Below are 22,309 nucleotides of genomic sequence, written 5' to 3' on the forward strand. Positions count from 1 at the left end.
AGACTGTCTGGGAGCCAGGCCAGGGTGCCCCAGCGGCTATGCAGGCAGTGAGGTTGAGAACCGAGTCTGTGCAAACTGGGGTGGAACCCAGCTCTGCCACTTCCCTGCTTTAGGCAAGTTGCTTAACCTTTCTGATCCTCGATTTTTCTCATCTGGAAACCGCAAAGAATAGTTTCTACCTCCTAAGGTTGACGTGATGATGACGATTTAATTATAAGGCATAAAACCACAATGTCTCAAAATACAGTACGTCTCGGACTCTGTTGGTTCATCTGTAAATGATAACAACGAGGGACAGAGAGACCTCCTAGGAACACGAAGAGGAAATGAAGACAGGAGGGGGTGTGACTCACTGGGCTGGATTTTTTCTTTAATATAAAGGAGTGATTTACTCCACAACAGGTCACCTTAAAGAACATTCCACGCACCAGCTCACAGGTCAGGGGTGACCCAATAAAAGGCAAGTCCGAAACTTTGCCGGGCCACCCTCTCTCTGCTGTGAATGTGAGCCCAGAGCTGCCATCAAAGAGAGAAAACCTTGCTGAGAATAAAACCAGCAAAAAAAAAAGAAGAGGGAGGGTGGGAGAGCACAGCTGAGGCTGATGCTGGAACACAGGAATCAGCTGTTTTTTAACAGACACTTCAGTTGTTTCTAATCTTTTCTGATTGTATCAACAAGGGAATGTGCATTCTTGTATCCCGATCACTTCACACATGTGCAAGTGTATCTTTTGGATAAACTGGCAAAACTGGGAGTGCTGGCTCTACAGCACTTGTCATTTTGATCAACATTTCCAAATTGCTAGAGGTTGTACCCACTTCAACACCCTCCAGTAACAGGTCAAAGGGGAGCCATTTCCTCACACTCATATCAACATATCGCAATTAAAACTTTTACTTTTTGACAACATGACAGCTGAAAAAGGTTTTTCATTAGAGCTTGAATTGCCATTTCTTTTATTGTAAGTGAAGTTAACTATCTCAATACGTTTGTCACTGGTATCCCCTCTTCTCTATTTGTACTCTCTGATGATCATTTTTCAATTAGGTTATAGGTCTTTTCATTGATTTGTAGGTCAGTATTTTATATTAAGAAAATTAGCTCTTTCTCTGTTCTTAGAAACTGGCAGTATTATCCCCAGTTAATCTTTCTGGCGTATTTTTGGCCATGCATACTATAGACATAATTCGGTCTGGTCGTTCATAGCTTCTCTTAAGTTTTTGTTGTCATTGACATGAAACCACTTTGAGCCTCTTTCGAAAAAAAAAAAATCTTAAGATTTGTGGATACTGTTAGCTTTAAAGCGTGTGTTATGGGAAACGGATCATTCCTTTTGAAATCTGGTCTCAGCAACTCTTCCTAACTCCAAGGCCCAGAGCAGAAACTTCCAGGGAAGTGAGTCACATTTGGGCCACAGACTCGAGTAACCTCACCCCAGGGTCCTCTCACAACAGGCCTCCCCATCACTCCCGTGACACCAGCATGAACCTGTGCTCCTTGCTGAGCTGCACACCCGTACTGCCCTCTAACACAGGCGCCTTGAGACCAAGGACCATCATTAATGAGCACCACTGATTAGCGACCGCTACTCAGGGCTGATTTCCTGTTGCGGGAGATGGGTGAGCAGGGCTTAGAAAAAGGACACCTTCTTGGACCCAAAAAACAAGACTCTGAAAAACACTTCTGGAAGACACGTGCTAATCCTTGAGAGAAACTTTAAAGATTGACCCTGCTCCTCTAGAAAACTGTGAGCCACCGTCCCACATGCCCCACAAGGCCTCCGAGATGGTCCGGGCAGCACCCCCAGCGAGGCCTCGGCTCCACATTCAAAACCACCCAGGAGGCTGCTGGCTGGAAATCAAGAGCGAGGAAGCCCTGTGAGAGGGTAAACCACACCTGCCCTCAGAACCTTCTCCCACAAGAGGCAACTCTGCAACAGGGCAGGTCCTCCGAGATGGTGACACCAAAGCCAGGCACACCTACCCCCCCCCCCGCTAAAAGTCCAGCAGTCTACTACCAACATATTCGATCCTGAAGGCCGCAAGACACAAGCATCCTTCCCTTCGGTCGTGGTTTCTTCCTTTATAACTCTCTTACAACTCACTGTTTCTTTCTGTAAATGAACCTGGAACTCCTTTGACATCCGAAGTTGAAATGACTAAAACAGACGGTGAAAAGGGAAGAGGGTAGAAGCAAACTTTTTTTTTTTTAAAGCAAGTTTTTAGGTTAAAAAAGATTTTTGCAAACTCAGAGTGAGCCAAAGTAAAACTTAGGTCATTCACATTTGAAGAAGCAAGCTTAAATAATACCCACAAGGGCAAGAAATAGTCAGCTGTAGCTAACAGGCCCATGAGTGCAGTAAAGAGCTTTAAAGGGAATACTCAACTCAGTCAGCTAAAAAGGATGCTCCAGGAAGAGCTCTCAGCAAGGAGGGGCCGCCGCGGGGTGAGAAGCTGTGGCTCAGGGCGCAGGTGATGGCGTTCATCCTACCTAGAGAGCTTGCCGGAGGACGGCACCGCCGGGGACTCCCAGCTAAGGATTCACCAAGTCCTAACGTAAGCACACCTGTTTGGGCAAGTGTTCACACCAAGGGTGAAGGACGCCTAACAGGCGACCTCCACCTGGAGCATCATTTACAACCAGTAGCAACCAGGTTACCAGGAACAACAGTCCTCCAGCCAGGACCCCCAGTGGCAAGGGGCCCAGGGGTGAAGGTGGGGAGGCGGGGGCGTCTTTCAAGGTGGCTTCCTCTGCAGTTGGCCAAAGACTTCGATGATGAAGGGAGTGTGGAATTTAGGCTCTGAGCGGGCAGGGACCCTAAGTTCTCCTCCTACCCAGTGCCTTTCACAGTACGTGAAACATTGTAGACACTCAAAAAAGTACCTGAAAAATCAAGGTACAAACTACAAGAGTCCGGCTACTACAACAGTAAGGGCCACTGCTGTCACTTCTGGCCAAATGAACTAGGAGGCCATTTCCAAGCCAAGTCCTGGCTGCTCTGGACCTGAAGAGATGGGGATCTGCCCTTCAACTGACTGGCTCTGCAGCATTCTCAGACTCTACTTGGCTAAGACAGAGATACTTATGATGACCCGGAAACATTCCCACAGTGTACTGGGGAGTTAAAAAGAAGTTAATAGGATTGTACAGTGTGACTCTCATGCCCTCCCTCCCCCATCACACACACCAAGATGGGGGGACGAGGAGGCTATGCTTAAAGGGTAAGCCTGGGGCAGAAGGCAGAGAGGGGCTTTTGATTTCCTCTCTTACGTGTCTACTGAGATTTCCACAATAAATACACACCGTTTTCTATACCACTTCAATATGTAAATTTGAAAGTAAACCAAAGCACCCCCCTCATCTGCCTTTCTCGTTATCAAACTGGAAAACTATTTATCATGTGCTGCTCATTAGCACTGCGGGATTTCTTTTTTGGAAAAAAAAAGAAGGAACAGAATTGATCCATCTCTCTCCAATGGACTGCCACACTTTTCTTTAATCTGTACGTTCTTATCATGTCAACCCAACTTTAGGCCCTGCTTACAGGACTTATAAGCCTCTCAGGCACGGCGACATTTATTTTGCCATCCTCACTGTTAAGAGGGACACTTGACTTAGTCCACTCCACAAAGAAAGCCTCTGATTCACCACAAATGCCCAGGAGGATAAAATGAAGCCAGAGGGAGGCAAAAGGCAGGGAAAGCTGAGTGAGGCTGTGACCCATGGTGACCAAAAAACGTCTCCTGTGATAACAGTTAACACCCTCTGGACGGCTGAACCTCTCTCTGCAGCCCGTGGAGCTCGCACCACATCTCTCACGCTTCTTGACCCAAAAGAAGTACCATTCCACTTAAGCAGCATCTTCTCGTCAGCTGAGATGATTCTAGGATTTTTCGTTGTTGTTGTTGATTCACCTCTTTACTTTGGAGGCTGGCTTTTTTCAGCGGGAGGTGTCACACAATAGACCTTGTATTTGTCTCATGTCTCAGCACTCACGAGCTGTCACGTGAGAACATTATCTCATGAGAACCCTCCTGACAGCCCTAATAAATGCGAATGTATTCAACTGAAAAGAAATTAAACTCTTTTAACACCATTGCAAACTGACACACACTTTTTTCTCCCTAGTACCTCCCCAATTTTTCTGTCCCACTGAAAGCCCTCATGGTGTTTTGTCAGTATTTGCAGACATGAAGAAATGGCAAAGGGAGAAAAGAACATTATTGCAAAATGAGTAGAGAAATAACCCGTGCTGTTTTCCTCCGGGGGTGTCTGAGCCACTCCCTGCTGTTTAAATAAGCCCTTGACTGTAACCTACCCACTCAGGCAGGCTGCCCATGAAGACTCAAGACCCCTTCCCCTGCTCCCAAGAGAATTTTATCCAAAAAACCCCAAGCATACCTGAGAGAAAATTAGCCAATCTTGCATTTAAAACAATTTAAATTGCTGCTGCCATTGTTCTTTGAGGGTCACTGTCATCAATCTGAAAAGCACTGCTGTCTAAACACATCTTTAAAAATTTAGCTACACGGAAGAGATGACAAGAGAAAAATGTTAAAACCTCTCTAGTCTTCCTGAGTCTGTTTTTCACATCATGGATTGCTTTCATTAACTTCTCTGTAATGCTAAAAACTCCCACAACCTCAGACAGAACCATATTAAAGGATATTTTTTAATTTCCAAAGCCAAATACAATTATTTTTTGAAACCATCCATACCTGTTTCCCATATTAGCGAGGATATAGCTAACTCTTTATAATATTTTTCTATATTAAGAATGTCGGTCTGGGGCTTCCCTGGTGGCACAGTGGTTAAGAATCCCCCTGCCAGCTCAGGGGACACGGGTTCGAGCCCTGGTCCGGGAAGATCCCACATGCCGCGGAGCAACTAAGCCCATGTGCCACAACTACTGAGCCTGCGCTCTAGAGCCTGTGAGCCACAACTACTGAAGCCCACGTGCCACAACCACTGAAGCCCGCGTGCCTAGAGCCCATGCTCCTCAAAAAGAGAAGCCACCGCAATGTGAAGCCCACGCACCGCAAGGAAGAGTAGCCCCCGCTCGCGGCAACCAGAGAAAAGCCCGCGCGCAGCAACGAAGACCCAACGCAGCCAAAATAAATAAATAAAATAAAATAATAAAACAAATAAATTAAAAAAAAAAAAAAAGAATGTCGTTCTGGAAGTTCCTTTCATAAAGAAAACGAAATGTGTTTTGAAGCTCTGATCCATTAAAATGTGAAACTAAAAATGCATTAAATTCATTTTGTCTTTGGGCCCATACTGGACCCTCATTTGAAGAATTTCATTTCTTCCCAATATTAGTAAATTATTCCTTTGTAGTTCGTGGCATTTTATTTTGATGATTCTACAAGTTTAGGAAATTATATGGCAGGGGAAGGGAAGGAAAAAGGAGGGAAATAAAGTTTAAATGCTATGTACTGTCTACTTTAAGACCCAACTGTGTAAAAAGTATGGGCTGCTTAAAGTAAAATTATTCATTCCTCTGTATAAGTGTCACTACTTGAGAATGATTTAAATACCTGCCAAAGCAAACAAGATTTGAATTATTTTAAAAATTAAAAAAGAACTCCAAAGAATTATTAGATTTGAATACCATTTTAAGAGTCCAGAACAAAAATGCACCTGATGATCTGGCCACCAGAGGGAGCTATAATTCCCCCATACACCTGAGTGGACCCTTAACACAAGAAAGAGCCCTTCAGAAGCCTTGATGGTTAGGGATGCTTCACAATTCCTCTCCTCCAGTGAACTTTATAGGACAGAGGGGTTAAGGGTGAGGCACTCCTTAAAGTTAAAGGCAATTGTGGTAACTTCAAACTAGGAAGGAGCTAAAAGTAATGTGGTATGTGCTGGTAGAGACTTTTTATATTATTAAAATGTATAACCTGAGTATTGCAAAGAATGAGGGGCTTAACAATACATACAGAACAATAAAATAAAAAATTATGAGATGAGAGGGTAAGGAAAATAGGGGCATGTACAAATCACTGGGAGGGTACAAAAGCAGGAAAAATAAATTCAGCCTAGTGGCAGGGAGGGCTCTGAGAACCAACGAGGCCGTGAGGAATGCGCATGCGCCATAGTTTGCCAGGTGCGTTAAAAGGGGTGGGAGTGGCGACGGCTGTCAGGGATTTGGTGCCCAGCGTGGGACCACAGCGGGGTGCGGAGATGACGGTCTAGCAAAGTCCCAACACCGTGCAGTGTGACCACTGAGCACAGTGATGTGCAAACGAAGCTGAGGCCGCACACCTGGGCAAGGTGGGCGCAGAGACAGGGAAAGCTGCCTGCGGGAGATCTCACTGGGGGTCGTTGTGAAAGAGGTGACTGTGCAAAAGAGGAGATGGTGGTCGTCCTGGGGGCCGGCAAAGGCCCGGACTGAGCACGGCTGCTGGGGGAGGCCGAGGCCAATGGCCGCCCAGGAGGGCGGTGGAGTCGGGGCTAAGGAGCCAGGACCTGGATCCACCGCAACGAGTGGCCGCTGGAGGGTCGGCCAGGAGCGGAATACGGTCTGTTTGAGAGGGGGCGTTCTCTGTATGCAGAGGACAGACGTGAAGGTGTGAACCCCGCTCAGGAAGCCCTCGGCACAAACACGGAGACCAGGCAGAGCTGGAGGGATGAGACGGCCAAGGACAACTCCCGGGTCCCTAACCTGGATACCCAGACAGACGGTGGAGTCACCGGCTGAGAGAGATTAGTCCAGAGAAGGAACAAATATTTTGACGTTTCAGGCCAAGAAACTGGTTTTGTTGTTGTTTTTGCAAACAAAAGAGCCTGACTGAGGTATATGGTCACTCAAATCTCATTTCTAGCACATGATGGTTTGACTACATACTTAATAACAGAGAGAAAATGAAATCACACTGCAGGGAGCCAGTAACCCATTTTGGAAGGAAGGAATTTGCATGTTTTCTTCTGCTGTCCAAACTGCAGATAACATTGAAAATCACTTCAACAAAATTAAAGCCACTGTGTGCAATGAACTCCCAAGAGTTTACAAGTGAGAGCGACAGCGAGAGGCTATATAACCAACACTATCATTTTCTCACTAGCAAAAAGAAAAACTGTGATAAAGTTATGATTCATCCATTTTGATTTTGCAACCAGTTGCCCTCAAACTTGAAACACAGTATTTCTTTCAACTGCTTCTCTACCTTCCAATCTTGAATGCCTAATTTCGAGCATCTAAAAATAGCAGTCTTTGATTATAAATGAATTAGACCTGGAGAAAGGAGAGCTTTCTAAGCCTTAGAAAAGAAACTATGTGACTATGTTAAAACTTTCAACTTTTGTGGGTTTATTAAAAATCAGCCAAACTTGTAAGGCGAAAGAGGTCATGCAGATTTTTCTAAGACCTCAATTGACATGAACAGTCAGTCAATTTGTAAAACTGAATCAATATGTAGGAAAATGTTCAAAAATAAAAAAAAATAAAAATAGCAGTCTTTGAAACAATAATCAGTTCTTCAAAAGGGGAAGCACAACAATGTACCTATAACAACCAAAGACAGACTTGGAAACAAACCTTTTAATTTATTTATGCCCCATCCCTCTGGGCAAGCCAGAAGGAATGTTAGCACATACCCATTGGGGCAAGGCATACTTTGTATCACTTGTGTTGATATTATACAGTAGGAATGCCAGTTCTTTTAATAATTTACTGAGGAGTTATACATTGCAGATTCCTTATTAAACATTACTGGCAGTAAGGTCATAAGTTCAAGAAATATTCGGTAGAGAAAAGAGGCAATATTTTAATGGCCACACCCTAATTTAAACGATGTGTCTGCATCTGCTGGGATGCATATAAATTCAACTTTATTTCTTACTTGTGTAGTTATATACAAAGCACTGAGAAATCATTTTCTCTAAGACAAAAACATTTTACAGTTGTATTCATTTGCAGACTTTAAAATCCACAGTGCCTATGTAGAACGTTTCATAAGCTGTATTGTAAGCATGCAGCCCTTGGCGAGCAAAGGAAAAAAATTAAAAGCTACTGCTGCATCTAGGAACCCTACTCCCTCATGCCCAAAAAGTCAATACTGGCTAAATTCCTGTCTGTCACTGACCAACCAACAGCTCAATGAAATAGTTTAATCTGGAAATCATGACCAAATAATACTGGCACCCCCAGTTCTAAATACATATGTTATAGAGAATCAACAGCTTATACTCTCAGGGGCGGGCAAACTATGGCCCACAAGGCACTGGTACATAGCCAAGCCCATTCATTTAGATACTGTCCTGGCTGCTTTAGTACTATCTTGAGAGACTGTAAGTCCTGCAAAGCCTCAACTATTTACTCTCTGGCCCTTTACAGAGAAGGTTTGCTGGCCCCGATTCAGACTGCCTGCAGCACTTAGAAAAGGTTGTCTTTACTACTGAAGAACCTGCCAGCTTGGTGAAACTTCTAAGGCAGTCTTAATTTTTGAAGTCTTAAAAACTTAATTTTCCAGGTTCCTGCCCTAAATATAAACATTAAATAGAAATAATTTTATGAATGTTTCTTAGAAGATGCAATAATCCAACATATGAAAGTTGGATCTGAAAAATAGTACTTTGGGGTTCCAGAGAGATGCATCCAAAATGGATTCTTTTTTTTTTTTTTTTTTTTAAATTGGGGTATAGTTGTTTTACAATGTTGTGTTAGTTTCTACTGTACAGCGAAGTGGAGTTCCCTGTGCTATACAGCAGGTTCTTATTAGTTATCTATTTTATACATATTAGTGTATATATGTCAATCCCAATCTCCCAGTTCATCCCACAGCCCGCTTTCCCCCCTTGGGGTCCATACATTTGTTCTCTACATCTGTGTCTCTATTTCTGCCTTGCAAACCAAAATGGATTGTGGATTGTGCATTTTGCAAAGCATTTCTTTCAGGTATAACAATTTTTCACCTTCGATGATGCCATTTTTGTCAGTGCAGGTGCACAGTGAGCCCACCCTCAAGGCCTCCTCCAGGCTTCACCACTGGGAATGAGCTGGAGAGTCAGCCCTCACCTAAAGCACTGGGGAACCATTAACAGAGAGAGGAACGTCTCCCTTATTCCTTTGTGATGAAACTATAGCAGTGCACCCTCCGCCATCCGAACGTCAGACCTCTCTCCATGCGATACCTACTGGCTGTGCTCCTCAAGGCTGGGTTGTTAGCTCCATTTCTGTAAAATAAATATTGTCTTCATTGTCTTACACATTCCAAAATGCTTTCACTTCTGACTCATCTCAAGTTGGCAACATTCCCTCCCTCATAATACTTCAGCTCCCTACGTCCTTTCCCATCACCAAAAGGGGAACTTCTGGGAGACAAATATAGAATAAACTTTAGGATCAAGCAAGAGTAAGGCTATTGGGGTGAGCTGGGGGGACACAGGCAGCTGAGGAATGAAAGAGAGGAAGGAAGGAAGGAAGGAGGAGAGGGAGGCGGCCTGGCCGGGGTTGGGTGGGTAGGTGGGGCGGGAGGCCGAGGAAGGATGCTGGGGCCCCGGGACACAGCGATGTCGGGCAGAGGGTCCAACCTCACCGCTCCCCAGTGGTATCCTCAGACTTCCAACCCCCACTGGTGCCCTCTGAAATTAATTATGTTACTGGAGTAAAATACTGCCCACGGCTCTTCAGCTGCTTTTTAATTTTTCCATTTTCTCAGGCTCCACTGTGACCAGGTGAACAAAATTTATCAAGCACCTGCTACGTGCGGGGCGCCCTCATCTTCCTAAAACGCATCAAATTCCCTGCCCTAGAGACTCAGGGACCAGAGCGTCGACCATCGCTGATGAAGGTAAGGGCAAGACATCCTGCAATTTTCCCTCCTCTCTGTGTTAAAGCAGGTGGCAGAGCCCAGGCCCTTTAGGCGACAGATGCCAACACATTCATGTGTCAGGAGTTGAGGCAGAGGGGATTCTGAACAAGGGATTCTCATTAACATAACAGCAGGGAATGGTACATAAATGTGGCCCGTCTACTTCACCCCCTTATTTACCAAAACTGGAAAGACACAAAGGCCAGTCTATGTGGGTATAGTTTTAAACTGATCAGATAGTCCCTGAATTCTGAATCAGTGCACACTCCAGCATAGCCTCTTCAGGGAGTCCAGATCATTCTAAACATCCATTCTTACGGCACTGGCTCTAGGACAGCAAGCCTGGGGCTTAAGGCAGGATGGAGATGTGCTTGCCCTGCGCACTGACCCATCTGCCACTCCTCACGTCTCTGTCTGGGAAACCTGGTGGCCTGAACGGTGTGCAAACGGTGACTGACATATTTTGAAAGGATGTTGCAGGGACTTCCCTGGCGGTCCAGTGGTTAGGACTCCGCGCTTCCACTGCAGGGGGCATGGGTTCAATCTCTGGTCAGGGAACTAAGATCCCAAATGCCACATGGTGTGGCCAAAAAAATAAAATAAAAATTAATAATTATTTTTTTAAAAAAAGGATGTTGCATCTGTTCATCCATGCAAAGACCAGGAGATAAGCACAAATATATAAAAAGCTGTTTGCCTACTGCGGAATTAGAAGAGGTCTTTATTTGGGAGGAAAGGGTTAGTACCTTTTAACGTCATTTCAGGGTTTGAGGGTCAGGGGAGAACAATTAGAATAAACAGTCTGAGAGCTGGGTGCTCTGTGCTCTCACGTGACTAACTGTAAGAGCTCTTAGGTGCAAGGATTTTAATACAAATACTTTTTGGCCCAGAGGCCATTAGTGTTGCTGTTGTGATTCTCAGCAACGCCCTAGATAGCTAAGGCTGCTCCAACAGGCCTCCAGAGGGAGAGGGAGTTTTGCACAGAGCTGGCAGGTCACAAACACAGTGTCAGCAGAGCGTAAGGGGCCAGGTATGCCGCAGGGAGGTCAGCTCAACACGCCGAAGACCACCCAGGGCAGGGTCAGCACCAAACGCAGGCGGTCCCTCCAGGGGCCTCAGGGCCAGGTCAGTGGGGGAGACCGGCCACACACAACACAGCAGGAGGTGTGGGGTCCATGGTGGCCCCAAGGGCACGGCCCTACCCAAAGAGCGCCACCAGCACACAGCTCCAGCCACGCGGCCTCACATGAACACGGGCCAGGATGTCTAGGTCGTCGAGATTCTCCAGAAACCTAGAAATCTGGTTTTTTAATAAGAAATCTCCCAAACGTTGGCTCAAATTTTCTATTTCTTTGTTTTAGTGTTCCATGGGCCAAAGAGACACACCTGTGGGTTCAGTCTAGAACCCACACTATACAAACCCTGACACTATACAAACCCTGACACTATACAAACCCTGGCCTCATCGTGTCCTAGAAATGCAGACAGTTAGCAAGGGACCCTCAAGGTACTTATGGCCTCAAGGTTTCTCAATCTGTAAAAGGAGGAGAGTTCTTTTGTGCGCTGTTTTCCAAAAGGGGCAAAAGAAAAAACAATTTCTAATCCTTTGGGAGAAAAAGCAAATTAGTGTTTAAAATTTACATGTATCTAGTGCCAAACTATCACCTCGCCCATTTCTTGCTGGTCCCCTGGGGGAAAATGTAATTCAACAGTGGAGGGAACAGATTTTAACCCAGGGATGAATTGTAGCATCATCAGTTACGGGACAACCAGATGTTGGGTCCCTCCTGATCAAATAGCATCCCCCATTCCTGTCTTACAAGTTTAAACTGAATTTGATCAACCTTTTAGATCCAACTCCTAAGGTACAGGAAACCCAGGAGAAAGAAGAACACATTATATGATACCACAGGAAACAATCAAATGTGGTCAGAGAGACGACCTACTGACCCCTCAAGGTCATTCAAAAAGGGGAGCGAAGACTGTTCTAGATTAACAGGGTCTTAAGAGACCTCACAGCTAACTGCAATACATGATTCTCAACTGAATTCTGGTTTAAACAGCCCACTTGTAAAAGGCATTTCAGGGCCAGTTGGGGGAATTCAGATAATGGACTAGGTAATAAAGTCCAGCAGGCAATTATTGTTAATTTTGTGAAAACTGCATGATGGTTATGAAGGAATATGGGTTTTTTTTTCCTCCTAGAGACACAGGCTGAAGTATTTAGGGGCTAAGTGTCATGAGGTCTGTAATTCACTTTTGAATGCTTCAGGAAAAAAAAAAACAGATGCAGCCAATGTGGCAAAATGTTAACAACTTAAATCTAGACGGTGGGGACTGGAGAGAGCTGGTGCCCCAGAGCTCTCATTAGGTGGCATTAAGTCCCCATCAGTCTCAATTACTGGAAGACAGAAGGATTTTCTGACCGCATCCCTCCAACGTCCGAGTCGTATGTGTTTTAAATTTTAAATCACCAGCTGCCAAAAGAAAAAATGAGAGCAACCCAAACAGGTCTAACTTGAGGCTCAACCCACACAATAAAGAAGCAACTGTGAAATTCGGGTCCTGAAACTTTCCACACAAACGCATAAAATTCTGGAGTTGGTCTGTCTTCGCCAGCGTTGCTCAATTTTAAGGAGCAGCTTTATAGTCTCAAAAGCATTCCACCCACTGTAACCTCGAATAAAGACTCTGATCATAATTAAGGAGGAAAAGGGGGGAGGGTAGATCTAAAACGTGAATTAAAATGATCCTATTCAGTGACCACTTAAGCCTATGACAAAAGGTTAGATGTCTTAAGATACAAGCTTAACTGAAAAAGAATACAGTTTGAAACTCGAAAAGGTATTTTAAGTTTAAAAAAAAAAGATCTTACTTATCTATTCGAAATCTAATACTTGATGATATTCACTCACAATTCTAGGCACTTGATTAGCTCCCATCACACACACTGGCTAGTTCTTTAAATCTGCTTTCTAAAAAAATGCCTACTCATCAAATCTAACAGTCATCTAGTCCAATGGCCCATCCAATGGCTGAACCTTGGCCATTCAAGATGAGTATTAAGGCACCATGGGAAAGAGCCCTGAAGTCAGATAAATCTGGACTCAGCTGGTCCCACCACTCACTACAGAGTGGTTTCATCTTGGGCTGATGACAATCTCTCTGAACCTCAACTTCCTCACCTAAAAATGGAGATAATTATTCCCTCTTCATAAAGGCAGACTCTGATGACTTCATATCACGTTCCATGCACTGGGCCAGCCAACCTGGAAGCGCTCAAAATAGTCTGTAAATAACTTAGAAGCCTAGGCTCTCACTCAGCTCACAGCTCTAAAACTTACTAGTGGTATATAGACTTTGCAACTTCTCTTTCTTGCCGTGTTTTCCTTATCTGCAAGATGGAAAGAAGAATAGGGCCTGCGGCATAAGGGCTTTTGGGAGAATCAAACGAGCTCCTGTGTAGATAGGTCAGGCCATGCCTGGCACGTAGGACTCACTCAATAAACATGAGCTAACGTGACTCACTCCCCTCCTTCCTTATACCCCATTTTAGGAAAGCATGACTCACGGACCCCGGACTGCACACATCATTGTGGCCGAACAGCAGGACTCATCCCTGCCGCATTAGAAAGTACCTAAAAGGCTCCCTGGGAAGTCAGAGCGGTCCCGCCGACCCCACCTGTAACTGCCCGTGAAGAGCCCGGCCCACCGCCTCTACTTCTCCTGTCTGAAATGACAGCCACATGCTCCCCAACCCATGACTCGTGCCAATGGCTCCATCCTGACCCTAAGACTAAAGGGTTGGTGCAGGGTCTTGACCTTCCATTGCAGCCCCAGCTCAGCCTCATGCCCCCCAAGCAGAAGTTTCTATATCCACCACCACAAGCAAGTGTGTTCCCTTCTGTGGGCTTTGAAGCAGTGATTCTGCAAAAACATCAGTATCAAACGGAGACCCTTCCTGCCTGCCATCCCGCTGGCTCCCTGAGATGCTCTTCTGACACCAGCCTTCGTGCTCGCTTCCCTCAATCCCTCCTCCACGCTCACCTTTTATCAAAGTCCTAGGCGGGCCTCCTCCACTGGTCTACACAGACCCTTTGTGAGAATTACAAAAAGCACCTGCCCTGGATGGCAGGGTGGGGGTGAGGGAGATGCCTGATGAGCTAAGGGCACCTCTGAGAATTAGAAAAAAGTGACCCTTCCTCCAGGCTGGCGACCCTGCACCATAGCTTAGGTTCTATTATTAGATTCTACTATTGAAGTCAAGTCAAGCAACTGCCATGTGCCAGGATCTCTCTGGGCTGACAAACAGGAATAAGAGCTACAGCCTCCGAGCTGAGACCGGGGCTGGAGGGAGGGGGAAACTTGTGGAACCAGGACAGCCTAGGCACAAGAGTTGTTTTCTCCTCTTGGGCTGGGGAGCCCAGCAGAGGTGCTGCCACGTGAACTGGACCTGGAAAGCTGGGCGAGCAGTGCCAGAAAGGATGTAAGCAGACTCCGGGCAGAGGGGGAAACACCCGCAAAGGCAAGAAGCAGCACGTTCCACGGCGCACTTAGAGGAAGGTGAGTTTTCAGTGAAGGGGCAGGAAAAGGAGGGAAAGGGGGGAAGAGATGAGGTCATCATTCACCCTTTCCGTAAATATTTCTTGAGAATCTACTACGTGCTGGTATCGTGTAAGGCAGGGAGAGTAAAAAGTAAATAAAATAAACCCTAGCTGTCAGAAGCTAAAAATGTAGTCTGGGAGAAAGAAATAGTTATAATCATAAAACAACAACAGAGGGACACATAATACTTCCAGGTTGTAGGGCATATGAAAGACGGGAAGTAATCTGCTGGGGGACTGGGAGGGACCAGCAGAGGAGATGACTGGCCGAGCTGCCTGGCAGGTGAGGGTGAGGACAGGAGTGCAGAGGGGCGGAGGGAGCAAAGACAGAGTGTGCTGTGTGTAGGGATGAGCAGGGAAAAGCAGGCAGCGGCAAACCAACCAGAGAGGGCGTGGCACACTGCCTTACAAAGGGATGTGAAACCTCCACCTTAAAAGGAAACTGGGATTTCAGCCCACAGGCGAATGCAGATCCAACCAGGCAAGGAGGGGATTTATCTGGCTAGGTCTTCGCCTCAGCTCAAATGCTCTGCAGCAGGCTGGAGGGTGGGAGGTGTGGACACGTCGGTGGGTCACTTCAGAAAGCGAGTAGCGACAAACCATCCACCAGCACAGCATCCAAGGGACCTCCCAGGTGGCGCTGTCAGCTTGATCCCTAACGCTGAACTTTGTCTCACAAAGACAACCTGTTTCCAAAACAGAAGTGGGTACCCTCTTGTATAGAGTGTTTCCAGCATGATTTTACTTCCCTTTCGATGTGTCATTGGCGTTTTACACATGGCCTACTTTTTGAAAGAGTCTGATTTTCTTTTGGCCAAGCTTAAGACAGCAACAACAGCAAACGCTCAAAATCCCTGCACAGCATTTTTTTTTTCACAGTATAGACCTTAACAGTTGGATGCCTCTGACCCAAGGTGACCACCGTCTCCATCTACATCCCATGTCCTGACATCCCATTTGATTAAGCATTTGTTGCAAACAAGAGTGTCCCTTGTTTAGATGACAGATTATAGCATTGCCCTTCTCCACCTGAAGGTAGGGTCCAAAAGAAAACATCTTTCTCTACTGTGGCAATTCTCCACACAGACCAACTGCTGAGAAGTTCCAGGGGAGCAACAGCTCAATTATCAAATCTTCTTCCAACAAAGGCTCTTTTTTTTTTTTTAAATACCTGCACTTCGAGGCTTGTGGGATCCTAGCTCCCCGACCAGGGATCGAACCCAGGCCCCAGCAGGGAAAGCGCCAAGTGCTAACCATGGGACCGCCAGGACATTCCCAACAATAAAGACTCTTTTAATAAAGTGAGACTTTGCTGGATGGAAGCTGGAAAGTGATCCTGTGTCCTCAGCACTGGATTGGGACAGAGAGAGCAGGTAAGGAGAAGGGCATTTCAGGTGCGCGGTGAGTGGAAAGTTCTTTTTTTTTTTTTAAGGCCTGGGCAAAAGAAAATCAGACTCTTTCAAAAGGTAGGCCGTGTGTAAGATGCCAATAACACGTCAAAAGGGAAGTAATATCATGTTACAAACACTGCATACAGAGGGCACCCACTTCTGTTCTGGAAAAGGGTGGTCTTCGTGAGACCAAGCTGAGAGGGAGGCCTAGAGGCCAGGGCCCCGCAGGTGCCAGTCCTCAGAGCTGGAGCCTCAGGCAGCCTCTGCGGGGCCAGGAGCCCACCCAGGAGGGCACTGCTCTACCCTCTAGCATCACCTACTCCGACCAACACGCCCGGCCCTCCCCCACCCTCAGGCCACGTGACCCGGGCAGCCTCCTTTGACTCCAGAGACTGTAAATCCGTCTTCCAGCACATCCAAGCCTGTATGATTTCTCCCACTTCCAAGTGCCTGACGCTGCTGCTGAGGAAAACTGTCCTTCCTCCTCCATCCATCAGGGCTCCCAGTGCCTACCCAGCCCTCCTTCTGTGAAGGGAGAATCAGGGTCCTGGAAGACACAGAGGTGGAGGGAAGATTCAGTGACAGGCTGGGGGAGAAGGGGGGGCCTGCCGGCCTGCGGTTCAGAAGGACACGGAGAAAAGGGTCTCACTCCAGGGGACAGCGCAGGAGACATTACAACACCTGCCACACTCAACGGCTACTCCCCCAGGACACGTGAGCGCTGCCAGCCAACCAGAGTCACCTTGGGGTTCTCCCTGACCCCAGCCCGCCGGTGACGAGGAAACTGCTCTCCTTGCTTTCTGCTAACGAACTGTGACAGAGGTGGGTTGAAAGGATGTGCATGAGACAACGTGGAAGAGACCGCAGGTCACCAGGCAAAATAATGAGGCAAGAACCGGCGCCACTCTCCAGGGAGACGCCAGTGCGGCGGGACCCTGCATGGTCACCTAACCCTCCAACTGGCACCCACTCACTGGCAAACGGGTCCTTTGAGCACTCTGGCCCCTGAGACGGGGAGAGGGAAGGAGGGAGGCAGGCAGGCAGGGGTGTGTGTGCTGAATTTATTAAACTAAGACAGTGAAGGGCAGAACGCAGATTCAGAACTTCTGGCTCATTTTCTGGCACTTGGTTCGTGAAGCCACAACACTATTTCTCTTTCCACTGAACATCCTGAGGCATTATCTATAATTCCTCTCAACCCTGCCCCGAAGAAATAACTCTTCCTCTTTTCATATAAATGGTAACAATTCAGATCTGCCTGGCTCTTTTATGATTTGGAGCCCAATTCTGCTACCAATTTTAACCTCAGAGCTTCTGAACAGGCTAAAAAACACAATCTGAATCAATTTCATTTTTTTTAATGAAGGGTTTTGGATAAAACAAAACAAAAATGAATCGAAAGAAAAGTGACTATAATATTCCAAATCCAACTTCTTCCTTCCAAACTCTAACATTTGACGCAAAGAGCCAGTGAGAGCAACAGGCATTTCTGACATAAGAGCACAATCTACTAGCCAGCGTGCAAACACTGAAATTTAAAAACCAACTGACACAGTCCTGTTCTTGGCGCTCTGTGTGTTAAGCAATAGAAGAAAGATGCTAAAAAGATGTCTCTGTCTCCAATAAACGTCTAATTTAGTAAGAGGCAAGTGAAATGCTAGAGCATTAGCGCAGGCGCATGGTAAACCACTCAGGGTGGCTTCACAGTCAAATGAGAAAGAACCTGCAGGTGGGATCTGCCTCCCCTGCCCCTCCCCACCCCATCACCTGCAGCTCAGGCTGATGGCAGTGCCCCAAAGCATGCGGTTTCCCAGTGACACAACTCAGAAAGCTAACCCTCAGTTAGTCATTTGGGGTACACGTAAGCATCAGAAATTTAAAAAAATATTTCCCTGATGTTGAATGTGCATCAATTTTACTTATTTACAGGCAGAACTCGGAGACACTGCAGGCTCAGTTCCAGAGCCCCGCAATAAATCGAATATCACCATAAAACGAGTCACACGAATTTTGGGTTCCCAGTGCATATACAAGTTATGTTTACACTATACTGTAGTCTATTAGATGTGCAGTAGCATTATGTCTTTTTTAAAAAGTGTAAATACCTTAACTTAAAAATACTTTCTTGCTAAAAAATGTCAATCGTCGTCTGACAACACAGGATTGCCACAAACCCTCCACTTGTTAAAAAACAGTATCTGGGAAGCGCAATAAAGTGAGATATGCCTGGATTTATTTTTGCTCGTTAACGCAAATCACATTAGTAACTTACCGATTTCTTTGCTACACAAAACTCAAAATGGGCATGGTAACAGGACAGAATATAAAAGAGGTGTGCCGACCAACGGCAGACAAGGGCTTCTGCGCGGTGTGGGGAGGACGAGGTTAGGTGGCCAGAACGAGGCCTCATCACTCAGGGTCTCCAGTGTCAGGCTGAGGCCCTGAACCCGAGCGTCACTACGGGCAATGGTCCCAGAGACTCACGGGATGACCCCGTGTTCCAACGTGGTGACTCTAGCAGCCAGCACGGCCCTCTGGTTCAACGCCATCGGGTACCCAACTCGAAGAGGGTGCTGAGCAGGGACCGGGGGGCCTCATATGTGACTGGATTTAAATAGTAACCTTTCCTGTTTCCATTCAACAGGGAAGTTGGACTACATCATCGCTAATATATCCTTTCAGTCAAAAGCTCAAAAGGGCTTTCCTCTCCGAAATCTGGTGCAAACCCTAGTTCCAAGCAGCTCTACACCTCACTCTGCCACCACTCCAGCAACTTAAGGCAACACAGTCAAGAGCCAGCAGGGGTGACTGAAAGATACAGGGATACCAGGTGCCGCACTCAAAATACAAAAGCTGAAACAGCCAGAACGATGAGGCTGTGAGTGCTTCCGTAAATGCCACAGAAATCACCAAGTCTCTTAACTCCAAAATTACACATGCCAAAAAATGTCCAGCTCTCCCAGGAACAAAACAATACTTTGTTTCCCTCAGCTAGGGTTGTTTGTTTTTTTTTTTAAAAAAACCAAAAAAACAAAAAACAGGAATAAATTAAAATGAACACAGACATGTTCTCAAACTTATTTTTCTACTGCAGAAAAACAAACATCTGAATCTAATTTCCTCATGAAATCAACCCGTAGGAAGGCCAAGCCTGCTAACTGCCGCCGTGACACAAGGTCTACACCCCTGCAAGAATGTGGTCCCTGAACCAGCTGCAGCATGAGCATCAGCTGCTCAATCAGGAACTCGGGAGGCAGGGCCCAGCAATCTCTGCTCTAAGCAGCACTGCCCCGCCCCCGCCCCCGCCCTGTCCGGGTCCTTCCGATGCACCTGAACTTGAAAAGCGCTTGCTTATACTCTCTTCAGAAGCCTACCAGATAAAAAAGCAAACAGGGGCTTCCCTGGTGGTGCAGTGGTTGAGAATCTGCCTGCCAATGCAGGGGACACGGGTTCGAGCCCTGGTCTGGGAAGATCCCACATGCCGAGGAGCAACTAGGCCCGTGAGCCACAGTTACTGAGCCTGCGCGTCTGGAGCCTGTGCTCCGAAACAGGAGAGGCCGCATAATGAGAGGCCCGCGCACCGCGATGAAGAGTGGCCCCCGCTCTCCGCAACTAGAGAAAGCCCTCGCACAGAAACGAAGACCCAACACAGCCATAAATAAATAAATTAATTAATTAAAAAACAACAACAACAAAGCAAACATACCTGGCTCCGAAGATGTCCTTTTTGGCGAGATCAATTCCAGAAACAACCTTCACTCTGAGGATACGGGACTCTCCCTGTTGGACAGGGAAAAACAATAGTTTACAAAATGGACTTTCAATCGATCGTTCTCTCAGCCGATATGCAAAGTCAATGATTTCTCTTTACGCATAGGCGATTGTTCCTTACGCTGAAGTTCAAAAAGCAACATTCCAGCTCTGAAATCCTGCAACCCTAGACATTTAGAGCATCCAAGTTAATTAAGCTCAAGTTTAATTCAAACTAGGTCATGCAGATCAATGATTCCTGCCACAGACAGGAAATATTTCCCAGCTGTACCAAGAACACAACCGCACACACGACACCACCTAGATAAATGCCCAAGTGCAATAACATACCATAAATTTCATAAATAATTCCTCCTTTGAAGTTAATATATTTGTGTGTGTGGCCTGAGAGAGGAATTTCACGTGGTAAAATATTTCCTCAAAATTACGGTTTCAAAATGCTGGTGCTGGCAAACAAAAATAATGTCTCATTCCAGTAAAAAGAAAGAAAAAGCATCATCCTAAATGGAAATCACCCCAAAAGATCTCAGGAACCATTCATTCATTCATCCCATCCACCTGCTTACTTATTCATTCCAGTATTTTCTAAGCAGCTCCTATGGGCATTGAGCTTGGACATGAAATATAGACATGAATATGCTGATGGTCTACTGAGAGTGATGGGCAGACGATAGCGCAGGACCCTGTGATGGTGTCATGCCAGGAGAAGTCTAGTCTAAGGGCTAAGACATTCAGGAGAGATGAGATGGCTTAGGGGGAAGGGCAGGCAGAAGTCCAGGATAACTCTCAGACTTCCAGTTTGGGTCACTAAGTCTTACCATAAATTGAAATAGAGGATTCAGTTGAATTCAAGGTGCCCTGTGAAACAACCAGGTGGAAAAAAAAGAGATGACTAAATAGATAAATGGGAGAGAGATCTAGTCTGGGCTAGAGACTTGGGAGTTATCAGTGTAGAGCTGACAGTTGGTAGGTAGGGTTCAAGATCTGTGAAAAGTTATCCAAGACGAGTGAGAAGAAAAAATGGCTAGGGCTGGAGCCCTTGGGGACCCAAGTGCTGAGGGGCAAGAGAGAAGTAATATGAAATTCATCTACCCAATGTGTTTAGTCAAGACATAGGTGAGGGAAAGAAACCCTAAATGATCTGTAGGTTATGTCCTGTCAAAGGAGATAAAGGCAGGGTGAAATAAAACAGAGCGAAAAGGGTGCTGAATCTTATCAATTAGCCGCCCAGATCAAGCACACATACAGGCAATCGGAACCCATGTTTGAGAACCTTCACTTTCCAGGATCCTTCATCCTTCCAACCATCCACCCCCGACATAAGGCTGCCCACATGCAAACACAGCAAGGGACACAAACATGTGTGTGTTTATAATTCCCTTTCAAAGGAGGCCTGCATTCAAGTCTGGCAGGATTTAATATGTTTGGCAACCTTCATGAAAGGATTCAGCCAAGCCAGAGATAACTAAAACAGGACCCTACTACATGGTTTACCAAAGCTCCCAGGGTTACATGCTCTTCCCTTGGTCCTTTAAGCAGGTGCTGAGTGCCCTCCCCTTTCTCTTACACACTCAGCTCACCACCCGTCACCAGGGATTCTTTCTTGGCACGTTATCTAGGCTAAGGCTCTTTTCTGTTTCTCATAGCAGGCTGTACCCCACAGCCATCATTTGACAGCTCCTATGGCCTACTCAGCTCAAGGAATACCACAGCTGAAGTATTTTTACACGTGGATCAAAATTTGGCAACACACCTGTGGACAGTTCCTAGTACACCTGGGAAGAGCTTATGACCCACTAGTGCCCATAGCACACCAATTGAGAACCATGGGTTAAAATAAAATCCTCATCTGCAAGGCGAAGGGGTTAAGACTTTACTTGGGGGAATAAGGAATCATTCAGAAGAAGAAATGAGGACAAGGAACAGCTGGAGAGGAACTTATTTTTTTCTGTCTCCCTGCCTCCCCCATCCCAACTCTCTGCCCTTCTCACCAATGACAAATACTGCAAATCAGCAATTCTCCCAGACACCACTGTGCAGAGGGGGGACAACAGCTGGAACCCCTGGAGGGTGGGTACTGTTAAAGGAAAGCGCTACAGCTCCAGGCCCGTCCTTGATGCTGGCTGAAGCAGATGTGTGATCTGGCAGCAGAAGGGTGAAAGGACCTTTGAGGAGGAGGAGGATGGAGGGTCTACAAAGCAGTAACTCTTCCAGTGACCAACTCAGAGCAACACACCTAGTCTTGCACTTGTGACTGATGTGGGAGCAATAAAGAAGGGACGGTGTGATGAAAACCAAACTACAGTCAATCACAAGTCACAGAGGAGAAGACAAGAATTCTGGTTAGAAATTGTCTCTTTGTCTCACAGCCCTTGGGATTCTCGGAAATCCTGGGCAGAATCCTGGACTTTCCACCAACTCCATAGGGGGCTCAATGAAACCTTGTCTGGATTCTAAGGAATAGGATGAGCCCAGCTAACACCCAGTTCCCTTAGGTTTAACGTTGGGTGAATGTTCTTACATTGGACGGACCTACTCTGCAAAAGCAAACATTTTAAAAATCAGGGAACATTTATACGAATAAATGAATAAAAATAAATTTAAATGAAGGGATACCTAGAATTTTTTATGGAAACTGATTTATTCATTTAGTAAACATGAACATCTGTTCTAAGATCTGGGGATACAGCAATGAAGAGAGACAAAACTCCCACCCCCTACCCC

At 46.1% G+C, this 22,309-nt stretch overlaps 1 protein-coding gene across 4 annotated transcripts in view; it reads right to left on the reverse strand.

Annotated features, from left to right (window-relative positions):
• NEDD4L (NEDD4 like E3 ubiquitin protein ligase) overlaps positions 1–22,309 on the reverse strand; it is a 348,067-nt gene that overhangs the window by 213,772 nt on the left and 111,986 nt on the right. For all 4 annotated transcript variants that reach the window (XM_007191975.3, XM_007191971.3, XM_007191970.3 and 1 more), the window contains exon 2: positions 19,521–19,594. In XM_007191975.3, the coding sequence (XP_007192037.1) occupies positions 19,521–19,594 (74 nt within the window). The remainder of the gene's footprint in view (positions 1–19,520; positions 19,595–22,309) is intronic.

This window comes from Balaenoptera acutorostrata, chromosome 13 (assembly GCF_949987535.1).
Source record: "Balaenoptera acutorostrata chromosome 13, mBalAcu1.1, whole genome shotgun sequence".
Taxonomy (NCBI): Eukaryota; Metazoa; Chordata; class Mammalia; order Artiodactyla; family Balaenopteridae; genus Balaenoptera; species Balaenoptera acutorostrata.